We start from the raw sequence: 21,170 nt of genomic DNA, 5'->3' as shown, positions 1-21,170 counted from the left end.
AGTAGAAATAGCATAGTCAATTAAATAGCCGATATAATTAAAATAATTCATTATGCTTTAACTTATTAAATAATGATTTCATTAATTCAATGTAAACACATATTGTAGTCATATTATTTCCTAATCCACATAATTTCTATTTTTTTTATTCATCACTGATGGCAATAAAGTTTTTTAATCGATCTATCTGCACTGCCTACTTCCTCCAGCTTAACGACCCTAAGCAGCTGTCTAATCTGCGAAGTCGCAAACCTTCCACTGCATAAACAGAAACAAAACACCAAAGAGAAATTTAGTTTAATAAATGACACAGAAAGAATAATGAGAAATAAAGATTTGCACCTCCCTCATCTAAAAAAAGAATGAGATTTTAACTAGTACAAATGGAAGTCTGGAAAATTTGACATTTTTATATTTTTTTTTAAATAAAATTCTTAGGCACTTTTTAACTCTTTATTTAACCCCAAGAAATCAATAATGCGTTATTATTCTCAGAGAAAAAAATGCAATACGTATTTTTTATACTGACTTTTTTTCACCATAAACCTTCAAGTTCGGTTTAAGCATATATCCAAATGTTAGACAACAAGGCGTTATCACAAATATTTTTGGTAAATTTTCTTAAGTCAGGTCTGAACAAAAGATGACATCACATTTTACGAATCAATTAGGAGATTTTTATTTAAACATTTTAAAATTTATTATATTTTTAATTATTATTTAGACATTTTTTTTCTACCAATGATATCTTTTTTTGACTTTCTTTCTAATATTATGCAAATGGTTTAATTTTTTTAACTGATGAAAAAAAAAAAAAAATCCCAATTCTAAAAATATATATTTAAAATATGATTTCTCTTCTCTACATATGAATGATGAATTTAGTAAAATATATGCAATGATTGCTTTCCCTTTATTTGCAATGATCCACCTTAGACGAAAAGTTGGTACATCAGAAATATTGGCTGTGTTTACTTTCAACCTAATCTCTTAACTTTTTTTTCACTATTTTTTAAAAAAATTAGCTTACATTTATTTCATGATTGCATGAAAAAAAAAAAAAACTCATTTCACAATAAACATTTGAGCCTTATTAATTTAATAGCCTCGCGTCTATTTAATTTATAGTGTTCATAAACCTTTTTTATGAAGTCAAGTAAAATCCTATAATACCATAGCGCCATTACAAACGTAATAATCCAGATAATCCATTTAATGGTATACTTTCCGTGGCACTAGAATTTTCGAAAATTAAAGATACAGATTTGACATAAATTTGGAGTAGAAAAAGGTTAACTTCATAAAATAATGAATTATATCAAACGTATTTACCGAGAAGTAAAATATGATTAATTGAAAAATAAAATAAAAATATTAAAAATATTGTAAAATCATTACATAGAAGAAAAATTCAATTATCTCAAGTATGATAAAATTAGATTCCAAAAACACCGAAGTCCGCCTTTCTGCGGAAATGTGTCATGTCTACAAGCAGAGTAAATATAATTGATTTCTTCCTCAATTGTCAAAAACGGATGAAAACCATGCAATTAAATCTATACATAGTATAAAACGAAGTCTCCTGAAAGCGCCTGTATGTTTGAAAGAGAAAAACTCGAGAAATACATAACTGATATTGGATATATTTGTACCATTTTGTTGGGCATTTATTGGGTAATGTTTTAGCATATTGGGATCATATCAAAATAAAAAAAGGAGTTTTATAATTGCGATTTAATTTATTTTCCTACTATGATTCGCGCATGCGTAAAACAGCAGTATCTGTGCTTTGCACTTATTCGCGCTTGTGCGAAAACCTCAACTACGAATGCGCAAATAGCAAGAACTTTGGTGTGCCTATGCGATGTATTTCTTTGTTGGCGTCTAATTTTAAACAGCGATTCAAAACTCACCAATATGAAGAAATATTATGAAGCAAGCTGAATTTTATTTTCATATCAGATTATACAGAGTTGATAAACAAGTGTGGAACAGTAGGTACAATGACTTATTTGTATATTTTTAAATTTTAAAACAGCTTTTCTATTGTATATTTTTAGTGAATTGTTTTGCCTATGAAGATATCACATTTTTACCTTTTTAATAGTCTAAATATTTCTGAATGTGTACTATAAAAATTGCTTTGTAGTTAGTTTTGATGATTTCTAAATATATTTTTATATTTGTTTGACGTTGCTTGATATGCCCATGTCATATCGGAGGGGGGGGGGAGGCTAGACTTAAGTTAAAAGCTAATTTTTCTTTTTGGATGTTATGCCATGAGCAACGCTGTGCAGGCACTGCTAGTATTTAATAAACAATGAGATATATTGTTGAATATTATGCAACGTAACTGGTATTATTAATTATTTTTATTTTACATTAGTACAAAGACCCAACATTTCGTTTAATTTTTAATTAATTAAAATTTTAATAAAATATTTGGGCTGAAGTGCATATTTCTACCCTCCAAATTATATCTGAGCCAAATTTGATAATTCTGGTTCTAACAACTTGGTCTACAGAGAACACACACTACACACGCCCATTCGTCTTTATTATTAGCAGATATTAGCTTCGCTCAATAAAGTCATTTTTAAATTTGCTTCTCTTCAATGAAGAACATCACCATGAAAAAACTTGAGACTATTCAGTATAACCGATTTTTTAAAAATATAATTACAGAGCTATAAATTATGGCATCGGAAAAATTGGTCTTCTTTTCAAATATTTCATTCATTTCGAAGAAATGATGAATACAACATAATACAAGCAAAATTTCTCACATAATTACATCGCTCTTAGTGAACGAGAGCAAAATAGAAAGTCAATAATTTTGACATTTATTAAATTCTAAAGCTAGTTACATCCATTACAACTGCATTTCAACCAGCTCTATAATTATCAAGCACCTAAACAAGCAGTCCAATATTAGATTTAATTCTAAAAAAATATCGATTATTTCAGAAACCAAAAATAAGGAGGTGAAACGATTATAATAAAAGAAAGAGACAATATACATAAAATTGGTTCTTTTTGACGAAATTTAATGCCCATGTAATAAAATTGAATTCATTATTTAATAGTACTGAATGTCGTACAACGTGGAAAGTAACCTTCGGCACATGTTTATATTTGAAAGTTTTTAAATTGTAAAAATAACTAGACATTCAAAGATAAATTCTGTGATTAGTCATATGATTGACCTTGAAAATTCGAGATCTATGTAGACGTTAATAACGGCAGCAAATAAATGGCGACACATCCTAATGGACGTTTCATGAAGAAATAGTTTGCAAATAACAAAATTCGCAATTTAAGAGGAATGATTAAAATCCAGAGGTTCTTGTTAAACCCCTTATTAATATACCTTTCATGGAAAAGACAGTAGGATTTCACTCCAACGGTGACGCAGAACGGACTTTATCATTTGATATCTCACAAGCTTTTAAGCATTAAAAGCTTTCAATTTATCACCTAATGAGTTAAAAACGCGACACAAACAGCATAGCAAATTGATCTTGAATTGTAACTGAAGTCCTTGAATAATTTCACCTAACCTTCTCGGTAAAAAAAGAAGGGTGTCAAGGTCACGGGACACACAAAATCCCTACAACCAAGTGCGGAAGGAGACAAAAGCGGAAATATATATTTATACATGAGGGCGAAAAAAAACCTGTCATAACCCTTTCTAAAAGACTGTAGAGCCTCTCAACTACATGTTGCACAATAGATATTAACCCTTTGGGGCCCGTCCCCACTGATCCCCCAACAGTAATAAAAAATAACAGTAAAAAATCTGTGACTCATTTTTTACAGGAGAACCTATACAATTTTATAACTCTCCCCTTTCGGGCCGAATATTAAGCAACCCTTTTACGGTTTCAGAAGCCGAGGGACTGATTATGAATTGCATAACTTTTGCAACAGCCATCCTCCTAAAAACCAAGCCAGAGGACTGCTGTGAACCATGCAATGCGAATATGCAATATCAACGATTATATCTCAATCACATCTAATCTGGTGCATCTTAGATTTGACATATTTCACACTCCAGGTGAACAAAACAGTAAGCTTTTCCCAAAGTATGTCGCAACATCTGTTCCAAAACGCTTAATGACAACAGGAACTGGCTTCAAAACACATTCTGTGGTTGACTCATGCAGCTGCGTGTGACAAGGGAATCGGCAAAAATTTTTTCTTTCCCCTCGGTCTTATCCTCCCCTTTAAGAGATTTTAAGATGTCCATGATCATCATTCTGCCCTCCCTCTTAGTGAGTGATTTTAAGAAGTCAACATTTTAATAAAGCAAAAATATTTGGAAAGCAATTTTTTCATTACATACTAATCAAATTAATACCAGTTTAAACCCCTGAAAGGTTCATCATTAATATATACGTTTCGTTTCTCCACCACCTTGTTTGTGCAAGCAAATGTTGATAAAATCAGAATATATATGGTCGGTATGAAAATGAATTAAATTTGAATATTAGCTAAAAGATAAGGAGTTATAACTGTGGTTAATGCCATATATAAGGTTTCACTAATACATAAAAATGAATGGGGGTAGGCGTTTTGACATGATTTATAGCATTGTAATCTTCAATTGCAAAAGGCAAAATTTCATCTATACATGTCACACATTTCTATTATTATATACTGACATTCAAGTTTTGTCTGTCAACGGTAATTCAATTTCATGGTTGCTTTCGGTAAATATATCTTCCTATGTGATTTTGAAATTTCCGAATTTTTAAATAAAATGGAAATTTACTTGGTTTTTATTAGTATTTTTGGGTAATTGATACTGATTTACAGAAGAAATTGATAAATTTAATTGCAACTTGTTTCCGTAGATATTTAAAATAAATAATTTAATACGTAAAACCATACATTTAAAAGTGCTTTTATTATGATATTTTACGATACGCTTTAATTACAATTTTTTTTTTGGGGGGGGGGAGGAGGTTAACTTCAAGCAATTTTGGATGCATCAGCATAGTATTTTAATCATTTTAATAAATTCAAGATTTAAATAGCAGTTTTCTAAATTAAATGTTTTTCCATTATTAACGCAATCACCTCCAATTTGCTTTTTTGTGATTTCAGAAACTATTCCGAAACAAAAGCAATTTTCAGTTCCGATTTTGAATTGACCAATGAATTTGAATTAATTTTACTTATCATAAAATGATAAGAAATTCAAGGGAGCAGATAAAAGCTTCGAATTACCATCGAATTCTAATCAACCAAGTCCCACTGTAAAATACATTTACATTATAGTTATAAATGAAATGTTTTGTGGATTTTCAATATTATTTATAATATGATTAAAAAAATAGCTTAAAACATTAAAAAACGCAATACGGACTACTTTTATGATACCCTAAAAGTTACTGCTATAATTCCTGATACAAAAATTTCAATAAAAACTTCAATAATTTCAAGTATTTATTAAATAAAAAGATAGGAGAGATAGCTTCAAAATTTTCAAACTACTTTTTATTATTAAAAAAAAATGTAAGATAAAAAAAAAGCATTCTAGCATTAATTAAATTTGGATGTAAACAGCAGTGAAATTCTTTTTTCAAAGCATTTATATATATATATAAAGAGAGAGATATAAATGCAATTTTCAGCAGGAATTGAATTAATGCGAGTACAAATTTGGGTATATTTGCTTCAATAAATTTGCAATTACGCAAATAATGTAAAAATAATCTTTAAAAATGCGATGAGCTGGGAGAATAGCAAAGAATTATTTAGACACTGTATGTTATTAGTATTGAAATGAGCAAACATTTTTGATTGTTATTTTGAGAAAGTTTTAATCTCACCAATTTTTCAATTGATGTTTTATTCAAACGTCGATCTCTAATGATTAAAAGATCAAAAACAGGAAAATAATTTCAATGTCAAATCATCAAGAAGACAAAGAAGTAGGGGGGGGGGGGAGAGCTCATTTCAAAAGTGGTATACATGCCGTTGATATAAAATTAAAAATAGACAAATAAAAAAAAAGTTGTTAAAAAAAAGACGATGATCGTTTTAGAATGCCATCTCCGTAATCGAAAAAAAATGACGCATATCAATGTATGTGCGTTACATTATAAAACAAGAATATAACGATATGTGCATTTTGTACATTACAAAAATATTCACCTTGAACACACTAAGCCATTCTTTTTAACCCCTTTGATCTGGTCACTCTTAGCTGAAAACAATGATATCTTCCATTTAAAATAGTGAAATATTTTCTTTAAGAATTCAACTCAATAGGAATTTTCTTTCTGGCAATATATTTAAAGTAAAAATATGATGTATATGTATTACAAATTTTACATATGAACTGATTTAGTTCATTGAAATTATCACCAATTATTATTTTTATTAAAAAGAAATAAATCTCAAAATAACTGCTGAATTTAGAAATTAGAGGTAATATCTGCCATGAAAACTTTTGATTAAAGTTTCAGAACATTCCACTTAAAAAAAAAAAGAAAAAAAGAAAGAGATAGAGATAGAGAGAGAGGGGGGGGGGAGAAAGAGAAAGTGGGAGAGAGAGAGAGAAAAGAGAAAGGAAGAGAGAGATTCCAATTTCAATCAAGTTATCAGGGAAATTATTTATTTAATTTATATGTAAAAAAAAAAGAACAATTACAAAAAATGACAAATCATTCGATAGAGCTTCCACAATGGTGACATTTAAAATTTCCAATTATCTTGGCTCTATCTGAACTGAGCAACGAAATCTGGAAATTATTTCATTTGATTGCTTCCTCCAAATGCAAAATTCTCTTAAATAATTTATTAATTAAAATTTGTCACTGTATTATCAAATATGTATGTCAAATTTGCTAAAGCATTTTAATGGGATAAAACTTTTATTTCGTTTAGTTACATCTGCTCTGAAATTACCATCTGATTTGTTTATTTTAAGTTGTCACAAAATGCCATATGTCACTAATTCGTCCAATTCTTATATAAAAAATTTGAATATTTTGCTATGTCTAACAATACAGTGTATGGGTTACGTTATTCGATATAACAGCGATGATTTAACCTCAGTATCACAATGAGACAGTTTTTCAGGAACATAATCAAGAATATTGACTTTTTCATACAAATTATGGAACTTTGTTACTATTTATTAAGTAGAGTACCTGATTTAAACTAAAACCGATATCAAAGTTCTTTTTTGTTTTTGTTTAAGCTAAAGAAAATTAATTCTTTTCGGTTTCCTTTAATTCTAAATTTTATTCAATTTTAACCCTTTATTTACCAAATTATTTTACCATCCATTTTTCAAATTTATTTTTGAACTATTAGTTAAGTTTTGGTACAAAATAAAGTCAGGAAGAAAGAAAAACTTTTTAATTAATTAAAATAATTTAATTAATAATAAAAGATTTTTAATGCTACTTTTAGTTGATATTTACGCCTTTTTATTGGAAGTAACTTCTTTGTGTTCTTTCAAATATTGTTAGAAAAAAATAGTCATATTGTGAAGATATTAGTCGGATTCAAACGGTACTTTAAAGTACTGTCAGTAAATAAAGGGTTACATTTGTAATGTTTATTGTTGCAGGATAAAGTGAATTTCGTACATGTAACTTATTCTTTATGATACAGAAAACGTATATAAATTAAATGCACTTTAAGCTTATTTTACGAATGCCACCTTGGGTATAAATTGAATTACTAAGCTGTAATATAACTCTTTTTTATAATATAAAAATATGAAACTTCTGCTTGCTCATTATATATATAAAAAAAGTTTCCAACGTTTTTCTTTTTAATATCAAAACAAGAGCTGTATGAAAGAAACGCAGATTTGAAATTACATTTTTCATAATGCTCAGAAATTCAATCGATATATTCTGATAAATATTCAGAATCGACCTTATTTTGTTATATAATTTCAGTTAAAAGTAACCAACAAATAAATTTATAACGACTTTTATAAAAAGAAAATTACTTATTCTTTGCCATTTAGCAACCCAGCTGTCTTCTCCACCCATCAACGCAATCATCCTGGAAAGATTTAAAACAAAGTCAACATTAGTAACATACAATTAGATGCATAAAGAAATCTTCAAATCAGAAAAAAATTATAACAATAATAAAAAGGTAATATAGATTCAATACTTTTCAAAAAAATATATCATGTACGATGAAGAGGATTTCTTTTAGCACATTTAAAGCATTTTATTCTTTCAAGAAAAAGAGGAAATTTCTAGGCCTCAAAATTTCCCCATATTGGAACCTCCACTATTCTTTTCAAGCATGCTGTCAAGTCTGTTACGTGATGTTGTCTAATTTAAGGAGCGCTATTTCAGCTCAGATAAATCCTGTGAAATGACCAGAAACGGTGAATAGAAATAGGAAGGGGGGACTATTTGGTAAGAAAAAACAGGTTTAAGTGCTGGTGGGCTGAAGAGTGTGAAAAATGATTTTAAATTACTGTAACAAGACAGAGATAAGGAGGGGTTTTGGAAGGACACACGTGTAAAGGGACAGATCGAAAATATTTAGTAAGAGATAGTGCAAAGGTTTGTTGAAGGTCGCGAAATGTGTAGATATCTTCTATGACCTTCAACAGAGCTTCTACATCATAAGAAGATTTGATGCAACCTTGACCTTTATGGATACTAAGTGTTTTCTGTCCTTCCAAGGCCCCCTGTTTTAGAATTTCCACGAAGAGAAATCGATTGAAAGAATGCATGTTATGTTAACAGAATGCCAGAAACGAAATGAGAAATCCCCATCCCCTCATGAGTGGGTGATGCAAAGGGGGCAATAAGAGGGATTGTCAATTAAGAGCTGTTCATCGCTTTTTCAAGTTCTGGTTTTCTCAAGGACTTTATCCAATAGTTAATTTAGGCCACAAGATGATTGCATCAAAATTTCCCTTTCGCCCCATCCAACGATGAGGCCACTAAGGATTTCAAGGTTGTCCTGTCGCGAATACGAAAACGTTTTCGAAACACTTACCTTCTAGCAAGTGCGTAGGCTAAATATGAGGGCCTCCAAAAGCTCAGGTGAGCAGGCCATTGTGGGACACGAGCGCGAGTCTTTTTTTTTTTTTTTCTGATGGAGGGGTGGGATATCTGAACTCAAGATAAATGGGGCACACACTTCTATGCTACTGTAAATGAGCTTGCTATGAAAACGGAAAAAAAAAGGGCAAAAGTTTTACTAAGGATACTTTCTCGAAGACTTTCAAATGTTACAGTAATTTTTATCATGATGTAACATTAATTCGAGTTTACATCCCATAGTCTGGGATCTCATTTGCAGGGTTGGTTTGAATTTACACAACATTCAACAGTAAAAATAAGCAAATGTCTTATTACATAATATTATATTTTTAAAAAAGTAGTATTTTAATACTGCTTTTTTCCTTCGAAAAAGCAGCGAAGCGTTTTTGCATAAAGATTCACTAAATGTATTTAAATTATACAATGTATTCTACAATTATCAAATTTTTATAAACATTTTATTCAAATTTTTCAAAATATATTTATTTGTTTACCAATATGCCAGTAAATAATTCTAGAATTAAACTGATTTATTCATAAAATTAGAACAGAATACTAGGTAAAAATTAACAGTAAGTTATCAATAATTTGATAAATATCAGGTTAGAAGACTGCCAAAAGAGCGAAAGCATAGAACTTGTGGACGTTCATCAAAATAAAAAAAGGCACTTAAATAGCAATATCCTTATTTACTGCACAAATTATTACAAAATGAATCAACATGTACAGAATATGCTATATAAAGTAAAAATTACAAAATTTCATTATTTTTTTGTAAAATTTTATTGTTTAGTTCAAAATGTTATTACTCCATTGTTTTGGCAATGTTACTGAAACCCATATGAGATGATTCGTTTTTCTTAAATGTTCTTCATTCGTTTTTCCAAAAACACTGGGCTATAATAGGAGCCGTCTTATAGATCGGTGGCATACATTATTACGAGTTATGAAAGTCTACTCTTATATGCTTTTATTCATTGTTGTTGTGTTGATTTTATTCCCTGTTGCGACATATGCGAATGTGACATGTAATGAAAATACTTATGACAAGTTGTTATTTATATGTTAACCACGCCAACTTTTATTTATATGCACGAATAAAGCAATTCATAAAAACAAATCTATAGTAACAAATCCCGCGAAATAATATGGGGTATGTACTCGATCTCTTAAAAATCTATTAGTATTAGTTCCATTTCTAAGTGCAGTAATCTCTCTCGAGGCTCGTGGGCCGCGGTGGCCTGATGGTAAAATCCCGACTTCGGAGCCGGAGGGTTTCAAGTTCAAGAACCGATTCCATCGAAGAACCGCCGTATAAGCGGGTCTGGTGCACGCTAAATCCACTGGCGCCAAACGTTCTCCCGCTTGTGTGGTATGGAAGCTTGGAGAGGTGGATGCCAGCTCAGGTTTCGTCGTCATCTGACCGCGGTGCAACATTACGAGGTCCGTCTCAAAATAGTCATAATGTTGCTAAACTAAACTCTCGAGTGTCGTTTTCTAAGTCCACTTCCAGACTGTTAAGCTTAAGGATACTTTAAAAAAAATAAATAAACGAAACTATACACGTGAAACATGTATATGATGCCAAAAACACGTGTAAACGTGTATGCAGTGCAGCAACACGTAGTTAACAGGTAAAAACCAAGCTGTAAATTTATTTCAAAATATTGCATCAATAACAATTAAAAGATATTTTTTTTTTTTTTTTTCGAAAATTGCTGTAGAAAAGTATAAGCTGAAATATATTCATGTTGCTCATTCCAAAAAAATTTAAAATCTCTACTAAAACACTATGCACTTGTAAAAGCATTGTGACTTAACCGGTTTATTGATCTTTCTTATTACAAAAAATCGCAACATTGATAATTTGTAATTTTTGAAAGAACCTCTGTAAAGAAAAGTATTAATTCAAAGATAACGAAATTTCAGATTCTTGTAATCCATCCATATATACTGTAAGAACATAAACAATTATGAAATGTTATTCCTTGCACAAATGTTATCGTAATTTCGAAAGCAAAAAACGTATTTAGAATTACTTAAACACGAGAAAATAAATTAAGCGACAAGCAGATAAAAGTTTTCGATATGGTGCAATAGCATTATGCATGCTTATGTTAAATGTAAGAATGGTATAGATAAAGCAGAAAAAAATTATATAAATATCAAGATAAGAAAACCACAAAAAAATATATATTTAGGCTGTTTCTTTTCTTACATCAATGTGCAAAAAACGTTTTTTTAAAGACTGATGGTTTTTTTTTTTTTTTTTTTTTGTTAAGTCACGTTTGCACACACTGATTTCCCACCTATCTTTCAAACAGTTGCTCAATACCTTCAAGGCATTCTTGAAGAGACCATGGGAAGAAATCGAAGGTATTGCGACATCACCCCCAATGCCACATCCTTCGGTATACTTAAGGCTGTAGAAGATTTATTAGCTTTCACACCGAAACGATAAACTTGAAAGCTTGGAGTAGCCAAGATTATTTTGCAATTCAAGCTTTTATTAGTTGGACAGTGGGAATGCGTCTCACTGGGTTCCCAAGGATGGTTTGATGGATCATCAGCTACCCTAGGTGATCATATTTGATTCATTATGGATCTATACTAAGGTATCCGTTGCAGTAATATATCCAGAGGGAAGCTTCCCACGGATATAATAAACGGAGTAACCTAACAACTATTTTTAGTTTGCGAAACAGAAACAATAACAAAGTCTTCCATAAACAACGTAAACCTCAAAAGAAATAAAAAAAAATCTACGGAAAAAAAAAGAAGTAATTCAGCTACATTTAATTGAAGCAACAACTGAACCTCACCGTATTTTATTTTTATTATTACAACTTATAAAACCTCACGATTTACTATATATATACTTTCAATGATACTTCGCCATTACGAGCTTTCGTACATTGAAATATTATTTGTTAATCTCTACTCTATAAGAACGATCATTCTCTCCCCTTCTCCCCCCCCAAAAAAAAATGAAAACTGGTTATGAAACCTATGAAAATTAATAAACTTATGAGCCTAGTTAACAAATCCATGAAAGCAATTGATAATAATATACAAAACAATTGTTTAAAATAACAAAATTAATAGACATTTGAATTTTGACATTTTGGGAAATTTCATTTTCACAGTAATATTGTGAATAATAATATATGTATGCAATACATGAGCAGTTATTCTCACCCCTTCCTTTTTTTATTTGGACATTAAAGAAACATTTTTATTTATCGTTTTAATGCTCACACAAATGATGTCAAAAGATAGCACGCTTGACATTTATCATCATAAAATAGTAAAGAAGATCCATTATGCAATTTGCATTTCTTCGCATGTTATAGATCTTTAAGACCACACACCAAATTTCATTTATATAGTTCATCAGTCTTTAATGGCAAGGACAATTTAGGTGTTGATGAATTCAGCCCCAAATTATATATGTATCAATTTTGGTTATAGATTGGTTAAGAAATTTATTCATCTAAATTCATTGGTTTTTCAATTATCGCTTTCGCTTAATATGGACAGACAAACAATCCAGTGTTTGGTTTGGTCCGAAATTATATCAATTAAATTGGAAAACTAAATATACAATTCTAAAAATAAAGCCTCATGCTTAATTCCATTTTTATAGATTGCAATTCAGAGATATAAAAAGTCCTATGCATAGAGTTGAATAAACATATTTTCCGTAGAAGAATTTTGGAGGAAAAGCAACAAACTAAATTTCATCCGTATAGTTTGTTGCATTTTTGAGACACAGAACTCTCAGAAAGATTTTTTTTTTAAACTCAGAAATTATTTTAAAGAAATATATATATATATATATATAGTATACGGAAAAATAAAAACCTGCATTGTTGAAAAATATATTAACCTGTTAAAAAAATATAGTAATAAAATAAAACTCAAAAGGGAGGGGGCGCTGTTGTCAAAAGAATTAAATATCTTGTAAAGAGCATTGTTCAGTAAAAAATCAGTTTTATGGATATTATTAATAACTTAGTATTTGGTATATTCATATTAACCTAATTTTAATAAAAATAAAAGCCACTGCGGCTGTGTTTGCATACTCCACATCTCCAAAACAACTGGGTCGAACTCAATCAAATTTTCCTTATTTATTATATACGGTATAGTAAAAATACTGTAAAATTTTCAAATTACAAAAATTTTGTCTCTGTCAAATTATTCTATTATTTTTAAATTTCTTTTTTATTTTAATAGCCTTTTAACAATGTTTTTATTGATTTTAAATTAGTGATTTAATCATGCTTATAAACTTCAAAAGTTGTGAACAAAATTTGCAATAAAAATATAACAATTTTTAATAGCTTATGTCAAAAAGTAGATAAATCGGTTTTTATCGCCTAGTTCAACTGATATTCTAATTTTAATTAAAAGCAGACGAGAATAGACAATAAAGATTTTAAATAATAAACGTATATGTTATTATATACGCTAATAGTTTTTATGTTAAGAATACTATACATGAAAGGATATTACACACACACAAATCATGCCATATTGTGTAAATACTTAATAAAGTCGAATGGTATTGTTATTGTATAGTATAGTTTTCAGGCACTAAGTTCAATTTTAAAAAAGAAAAGCCATTCGCGAAGATTATTAAGAAATCATGTCAATTGATCCATGATAATATGGAGTAGGTACAAAGCCAAAAGGAGAAAACTTCTGCTGACTATTTAATAATAACTGATAAAACCGAATTATTTTATCACTGCCAGATGTAACTATATTTGATAATACGGAAAATGCTGTAAGGTTGCATCATTACTCTTAGTCAATTCGCCTGAAAAATACACCTAATATAACTAGATTTTTTTTTTTTTTTTTTTTTTTTTTTAACTTCCGAACCTCTAGTCCGTAACTTCCTAGTAAGATGATTTAGGTACGATTCTTTAAAAAAAAAATTATAAAATGAGCAACGCAAACATACAACGCAAATGTTACTAGATGTCGAATTTGGAGCTCTAAATTTAAAAGGTCTACCTTATTAGAGATAGTTTAGAATCATATTTTCGTCAAGCAGTTGCACTCTAAAGATAGCCTGACAGTCTATAGATGTTATCATGTTTAAAAAAAATGAAGAAGTAATGATTAGTATACTAGTACAAGGTTACTATCATGATTTGTAAAATGAATTGATATTATAATTGATAACCGCCCGGCAGCTATGGCTAAGGGGGAGATTTTTTATTTTTATTTTTACAAGAGGGAATTTACTTACGAAAAAAAATCTAGTCTGCTTTACTAAGAACTAAAAATTTCTACTGAATTCTACTAAATTTCATTCTACTAAATTTCATTTTGAAGGAAGAAGAAATTTATTTTAGAGCAGACCTCGTAAATGGGGAGGGCAGTCAGATCAAATGACAAACGACTTTTCAGATTTCCAACCACATAAGTAGAAGAATGCAACACCCATCTTGTCGGATTCAACACCAGAATTAATACAAATAGTAGTTTTACTAAAAATTATGAACCCATGCCCCACTCACAGCGGATATTTGGTAGAATTAAATTTTGAATTCTCTGGCTTCGAAGCCGAGACTTTAGACCTCGTAACATATAATCTAGCCTAATTAGACATTTTAGAAACCTTGTTTCAAATCAAGGTACCTCAAACAGTGAGATCCGACAACAAGTGGGAGCAGACTGAACAATAAAGGAATGGCAAATTTTTCAAACTTTTAAGCATTAGCAAGCAGAATTATTATGGAAAAAACTTGATTTGAAGAATTTTATTAAAATCTATGAAATAATTTTTGAAAATTAATGTTTCTAGTTAAATATTCAGAGATATGTAAAAAAAAAGTTTCCTTTGTTTATCATTAATGAATGCCTCTCTTTTTAAAAAATTATTTTCTATTTCTAGATTTATATAAAAATATTTCAAACAAAAATGGGGTCGCTATTTTATATTATTTATTAATTTTGTCTTCTTGTGAATGAAAGCGAACTCATGATTTATTCGGCGATTTTTTGAAAAACTGAATCAGTTTTACAGTTGAAGAAGAGAGACAGAGACAAAGAAAGGAAGGAAATCTGGTTTAAAAAAAATGTTTATAGAAACTATTAGATTGCTGTTTCCAAAATATCTTTTCAGTAATATAAAAGTACCTAGAATTTTTTTTTTTACAGAATCAACATTACCGGTTCTGATGATATTAATTAAAACCGATAATATAAAATTGAGCATTGATTTCTAAAAAAACGAAACAACGAAATAAAAAAATTCTTAACCAAGGTCTTTTTTTTATTTCTAGTCTCCGCATTTTCAGAAATAAAAATACATTTCCCTTCATTATATTTTATTCACCATTAACGAATTTATACAAGGTTCAACAACAAAAACATTACCGTTTTAAAGAAACAACGAAAATAAAAAAAATAAAAAATTCCGAAAACAAACTATAAATTAGCACGGAATTATTAGCATTAATGAATTTTTAAAAATTAAAATTAAAATCATCTTTATAAAGTTCTAAGACCCATGAGCACGAAAAAAAAAAAAAAAATGTCAGACCCAGACATGATGCACTAACTAAAACTTTTCAACCTAAATTACGATACATAAATAAGATAAAATTTTTCCCATATGTGATACACTTCTTTTGATATATTCTTCCGATGATTTCTAACTATACAAAGCAAAATTATCTAATGAAGTACCAATTAAATAAATTAATTTCATATAATATGAAAATATAGATATTATATGAAATTAATTAATCATATACAAAACTTTAACAATTTTAATGAAATTATTTGAATCCAAAGGACCTTATTATTTAAAAAGTCCAATAAAAAAACACCTGAATTTTCATTAACGATTACTTAAATTTTCGATACATATAAAATGTTTTTAAAAACATTTGCTGAAAAAAAAATCTTTGCATAATATACGATACTGATAAAATTTATTTAGTGAAAAAAATCAAAACAAAATTACAATATATTATTAACAATTCAGATAAGTAGAAATCTATTCAGAACAAAAATCGAGAAAAAAAATTGGTTTATGACCCCCCCCTCATAAACAAGGTTTTCTTTCATATATGAGACTAATGAACCAGACTAATCCAATCCATAATTTTCATTTAATTGAGCTCGATATCGTATTTTACGAATATCAAAAATGAATGATTTGAAAAGTTCAAATTATTGTTATTTCAAACGAGAAAGAGACAGTTACCGAATCCAAAGCCTCCATATTCCTCCACCACACACTTACACTGGTTCTGAAAATTGCTGCTATCTAAAATAAGACAACTAAAACTATTTTGAAAAGAACTTGTTTCTCATTTCAACATGATGTTCAGATCAGTTCCGCAAAAACGGAAGGTAGTTTCATTCTGATTTTCTGCACTAGAACTTTTAAAAACCGTCATAATAATACTCATTGCGCTCTAGGCCAGTTGGATATTTGAAATATAGGGAAATGTTTCACTTTGTAGTAACTTAATTAAAAGCAATTTTCCAGTTCCTACACATCATTACATGCGCATCACGAACAAAAGACAGGGAAAAGAAAAATTGTCCCATTACACACCCCGATTCGCTTGAACCTCTTAGGGCATATCATAGCCAATCGGGCGAATCAAGCCAGTTGGGAAAACACCGAAGCTGCCAATCCTTTCGTTCTCACTTCTATACTTTGAATTTTTCTCATGTTTTGAAGGTTAAGCAGAATGTCATCTGTGATGACATTATGGATAGGATCTTCGTCACGCGTGGTCGTATAACACCGGCGGGCAACATACCACAGCATACTTAACACATGCATCTTGTTCTTCCGTATCTTACGTTTTCATTTTCGTTTTCTCTTTCCTTCCCACAACAGCCTTTCTGTTCCACTGTCATTTTTCTTACTTATTTATTACCAGACCAAGAGAGATTAAGCTTTTCCCCTACAGGCCTAAATACACGCAAAGGTGACTTTTGCTGTCAAGAACTAGGCGTATACATCGAACCTGAATAAAACCAGATAACCAGCAACTGAACCAGATTTGCTTTCCCTCCCCCCTAATAGCCTTCTCCTTTTCTCTTCTTTTTCATTTCACACGTTCATCTGTGATATCTTAAAACTACCTAAAGAATGAACTGACTCTTCAAGCAATAGTTTATCTATTATTATCTTAAAAATGGCCCAAAATAGGAAAGGTAAATTTGTATGGAAAAATTTACACTTGTATCCATAATAAAAAGTTGCATTTTTAGATTAGTCGTGGGCATTGTATAACTATAATTAAAGTAATAATAATAGCAAAATGCAGTATTTAAAATCTGCATGTATTTAGTTTACACACTCGTCTTTAGCATTAAAAAAAATTTAGGCATTTTTAAAGCGAAACAAATGAATTAATTGCTGCACTTAACAAGTAACAATGACTGTTTCTCGTTTCTGTAAATGTATTTTTACAACATAAATACATCATTAGCAGGAAAACATTTCATTGCGGCAACTCCGATATGAATCGAAGATAATTTAAATGTATTACGCTACCGTAAACTTCTATAAAATTGCAAGCTTGGTCTTCGTAACAATACTATATTTGAATTGTAAATTAAAAATTCACTCCTTATGTTAAATATATAAAAAGTAAGCAAATGAACATCATATAACGGTAAGCTAGATGAAAAATGATAAATATTTTTTACTTATTTTTGATTACACATATGTGGTTTTTTAAATACAATTTAATAATGACAGAACAAGGTATCAACAGAAAAACATGTGAATTTTTTTTTCTTCCTCCATTTAGATTCTATATGGAAAAATAGTCTATTTCGAAAATGAAAAATATGACCAAAATATAATCACGCAATTCAATATGAAAAGAGCTTTAAATCAATAGAACATTCTGAAGCTTATTTAGTAGATATAATCAACATATTAAACAGTGAAAAAGCTTCAAATTCAAAGCTCATAAAAATATTTCCTTTTTTGGAAATCTGGTTAATCCGAATTAAAAAAAAAAAAAATCTAAAAAATTAGATACATATGCATATTCAAAATTAATGATGAAATATTTATTGCATATTAGATATGTTAATAAGCAATAAAAGTTCAAACTAAATTAATTGAAAACTCGATTTCTGCCCTGTTTCCATACTTTTTTCAAAACCAAATATAAATTATACGTAAAAATAAATTATACTATGCAGTCAAATTTCCAGATTCAATTCAAAATTTATATTAATAGCTCAATTAAAAAAATCCTTAAAAATTAGCACGGGGTGAAAATTTAACATAATTTTGAACTATATAGGATGTTAAAATGATACTCACACATATATGCATATTTAAAAAAAAAAGTTTCCACGAATTTATGCAGAGAAGTTTTGAAGATGCTTCAAATTTGATAAAGTTTTAAATTTCTACAATATCTTTATGATTTATTAAAATATTTTTTTTTTTTGGGGGGGGGAGGGAGGGAGGGAGGGAGGGAAGGAAATAGCTGAAAAAATTCTAGAAGTTCCTAATTTGAGAAAATATAAAATTCGTAACACAATTACCCCTAATGAACTGAATTTAATATTTATTCGGCTAAAATACACATTTACACATAGAATGCCCTAGTTCTCAATTTGCAATCAAGATTTTTTTTTAAATATCATTTACTAGAAACGCAATTACATGCAATATGAAATATTTACATACTTTTCAGAACATATATCAGCACTGGAACATTTAATGCACGATAGTTAAAAAAAGTAATCGTTATTTATTAGTAATAATTATTTATCTATATTACTCTATCTATATTACTATTAAAAAACCTTGTTTCTTAGCGTGACATTACTGAATCTGATTTTCACTTTATTTTTAAGCATAAATGAGAATTCTTTTAAAATAGTTTATCGAGTAATTTTTTTTTTCTTCAGGGCATTTTAGAAACATTAGCGGACAATAATATTAGTTAAATTCCTTATGAACTGAATAGCAAAATTAAGGAACAAAAATAATACTACTTCTTTCTAGGGTAGCTTAATTATATTTTAATAATTTTTCATTATTTTATTAATTTTTTTTTAAAACGAATAGTATTATAGATATTGATTTCAATCAATTACGCGACGGAAAGTGACGTCAAGAGCACGAAATCAAGAAGTGATCTAGTGAACAAAAGTGGACACAGGAACGGATTCCAGTTTATTTTTCAGTCGATAATTTCCTGTACTTTGACGTCACTAAAGTGCTGCTGAATGCCTATCGACGAAATTTGCACATAAACAGCGAGATGCCGCAGATTCTGACCTATTTCAATGCGGATGATTTGGTTATTTCAATGCAACACATGTGGTTTATATCTACGAACTAATCGGGTATTTTATGTATATTTAGACAGCAAAATAAATAAATAAATAAAAATAACCTAGTTTCAATCGAGTTTTTCGGACTCAAATTTTCATATTAATCCCTCTCCTCTTATTATTGTCAATTTTTCTCTCTTCAATAAAATGCAGAATTTTAATAAATTTCAAAGAACTAAAGTACTTTGGTAACATATATATTATGAGTAGCGCCCTTTTTAAAGATAATATTTTATTTTTCCTAGAAACATATCTTTCTTTTAGGTCACAAATAAAATATTCAAATTTAAAATATATTTCTTGAATTCAAAGGCAAAAAAGCAGAACATTTTGAAACAAGTATTTAAAATATATGTATATACCACTCATGTATACGGTCTGATGAGAAGGAGTAGCGTAAAGGGAATCCCCTAGGGCAGAGTACAGAGAAGAGGCCAGCAGGCTCAAAATAATATATATATTTCCTTTCAAGGATAAATTTCAATTCTGGGGGTGGGAAATCTTACAAACATTTACCCCGAGTCAGGCTTTGTTCGTGTACCCACTACGAGAAACATTTTGATCATTACACGTTATGATTTCATTTCATTTTATTAAAGATTCATTTTTACCATAACAACTCATACATTTGCCACAAATAATAACTAGTAATCATAAACAGTTCCACAGACATGCATATCTAAAAGCAGAAAATAAAGAAGGAATTTGCTGCAACATTATGAATATTCTTCTAGTGGAAAGACGAACGAATGAAATTCCTTACAATATGCGTATCATTATTTACGACTTAAGTTCATATACCAACAATATAAAAGGTATTTTTATATAAAAAATAATTTTTGTAGTTTAGAAATACTGGGATGAATTATATTAAAGAAACGCTTTTTCTTTTCTGCCTTGTGTTGCTGCTGTAAATAAAATGTTGTTTAATACATACTCACTAGATGGCAGCACTAACAACTCCAAATTATCAGCATGGTTGGAGAGATAATCGAATTCAAGAATCACAGTAAATATAACATATTAATAAACACAATTCACTAAAAGAATCTAGTCTTAAAATACTGCATTACGAAATTATGTTTATACCAATCCACCTGTTTAATGCCTAAAAAATGGTTAGCCACACAAAATCAGCCGATTTTTCTTATGCTTTACTATTTTATGCTAACCGGCTATCTATGTATCCGCTTAAATAGAAGAGATGGAAGGGAAAAAGGTAACTTTCATAATTGATGCTGATTTTGAAGACCAGAATTTATATGTATTTTTTAATTGAAGGTTTTTTAAAATAGAAATCAAAATACTTATGGATTTCTAACAACACACAAAAACTATTTTTTATATCATTTTACAAGAAATTTGATTGTTAGTAATATAAATAAATGCAGTTTTATATCATGAGAGATAAACGACTAGCTGAGTGTTTAAAAAGAACTTTATTTATGAGTACTTAAAAGATAATACTTTATTGAAACTAACGATTTCAAAGAAATCCATTTAATTATTTATCACTAATAATAATAATAAAAAAGATTGCTTTATCTATTTCACTCCCGACAGAATGCGATTCAATTCATCTTGCTGATGAAGTGATTACAAATTTCATTCTGAACATTTACTTTAAATATTAATTGATAATCTCAAACTTCAGCCATTTATGTTTTAGTCTGAAGTTCAATGTGAAATCAGAAGCAAGTGAATATAAAAACAGCCATTATTGGCTAACGCAAATGTAAGTTATGTTATACTGAGAGAGCCTTCAATTGAAATCAA

General features: G+C 29.2%; 1 protein-coding gene across 1 annotated transcript in view; it reads right to left on the bottom strand.

Annotated features, from left to right (window-relative positions):
* The window catches only part of LOC129971622 (transcription elongation factor SPT4-like), a 55,254-nt gene that overhangs the window by 9,015 nt on the left and 25,069 nt on the right, over positions 1 to 21,170 (bottom strand). The window contains exon 3 of the mRNA XM_056085565.1: positions 7,979 to 8,034. Within this exon, the coding sequence (XP_055941540.1) occupies positions 7,979 to 8,034 (56 nt within the window). The remainder of the gene's footprint in view (positions 1 to 7,978; positions 8,035 to 21,170) is intronic.

This window comes from Argiope bruennichi, chromosome 6, assembly GCF_947563725.1.
Source record: "Argiope bruennichi chromosome 6, qqArgBrue1.1, whole genome shotgun sequence".
Taxonomy (NCBI): domain Eukaryota; kingdom Metazoa; phylum Arthropoda; class Arachnida; order Araneae; family Araneidae; genus Argiope; species Argiope bruennichi.
The sequence above is the reverse complement of the archived record's forward strand: the minus strand, read 5'-3'. Positions and strand labels throughout refer to the sequence as shown.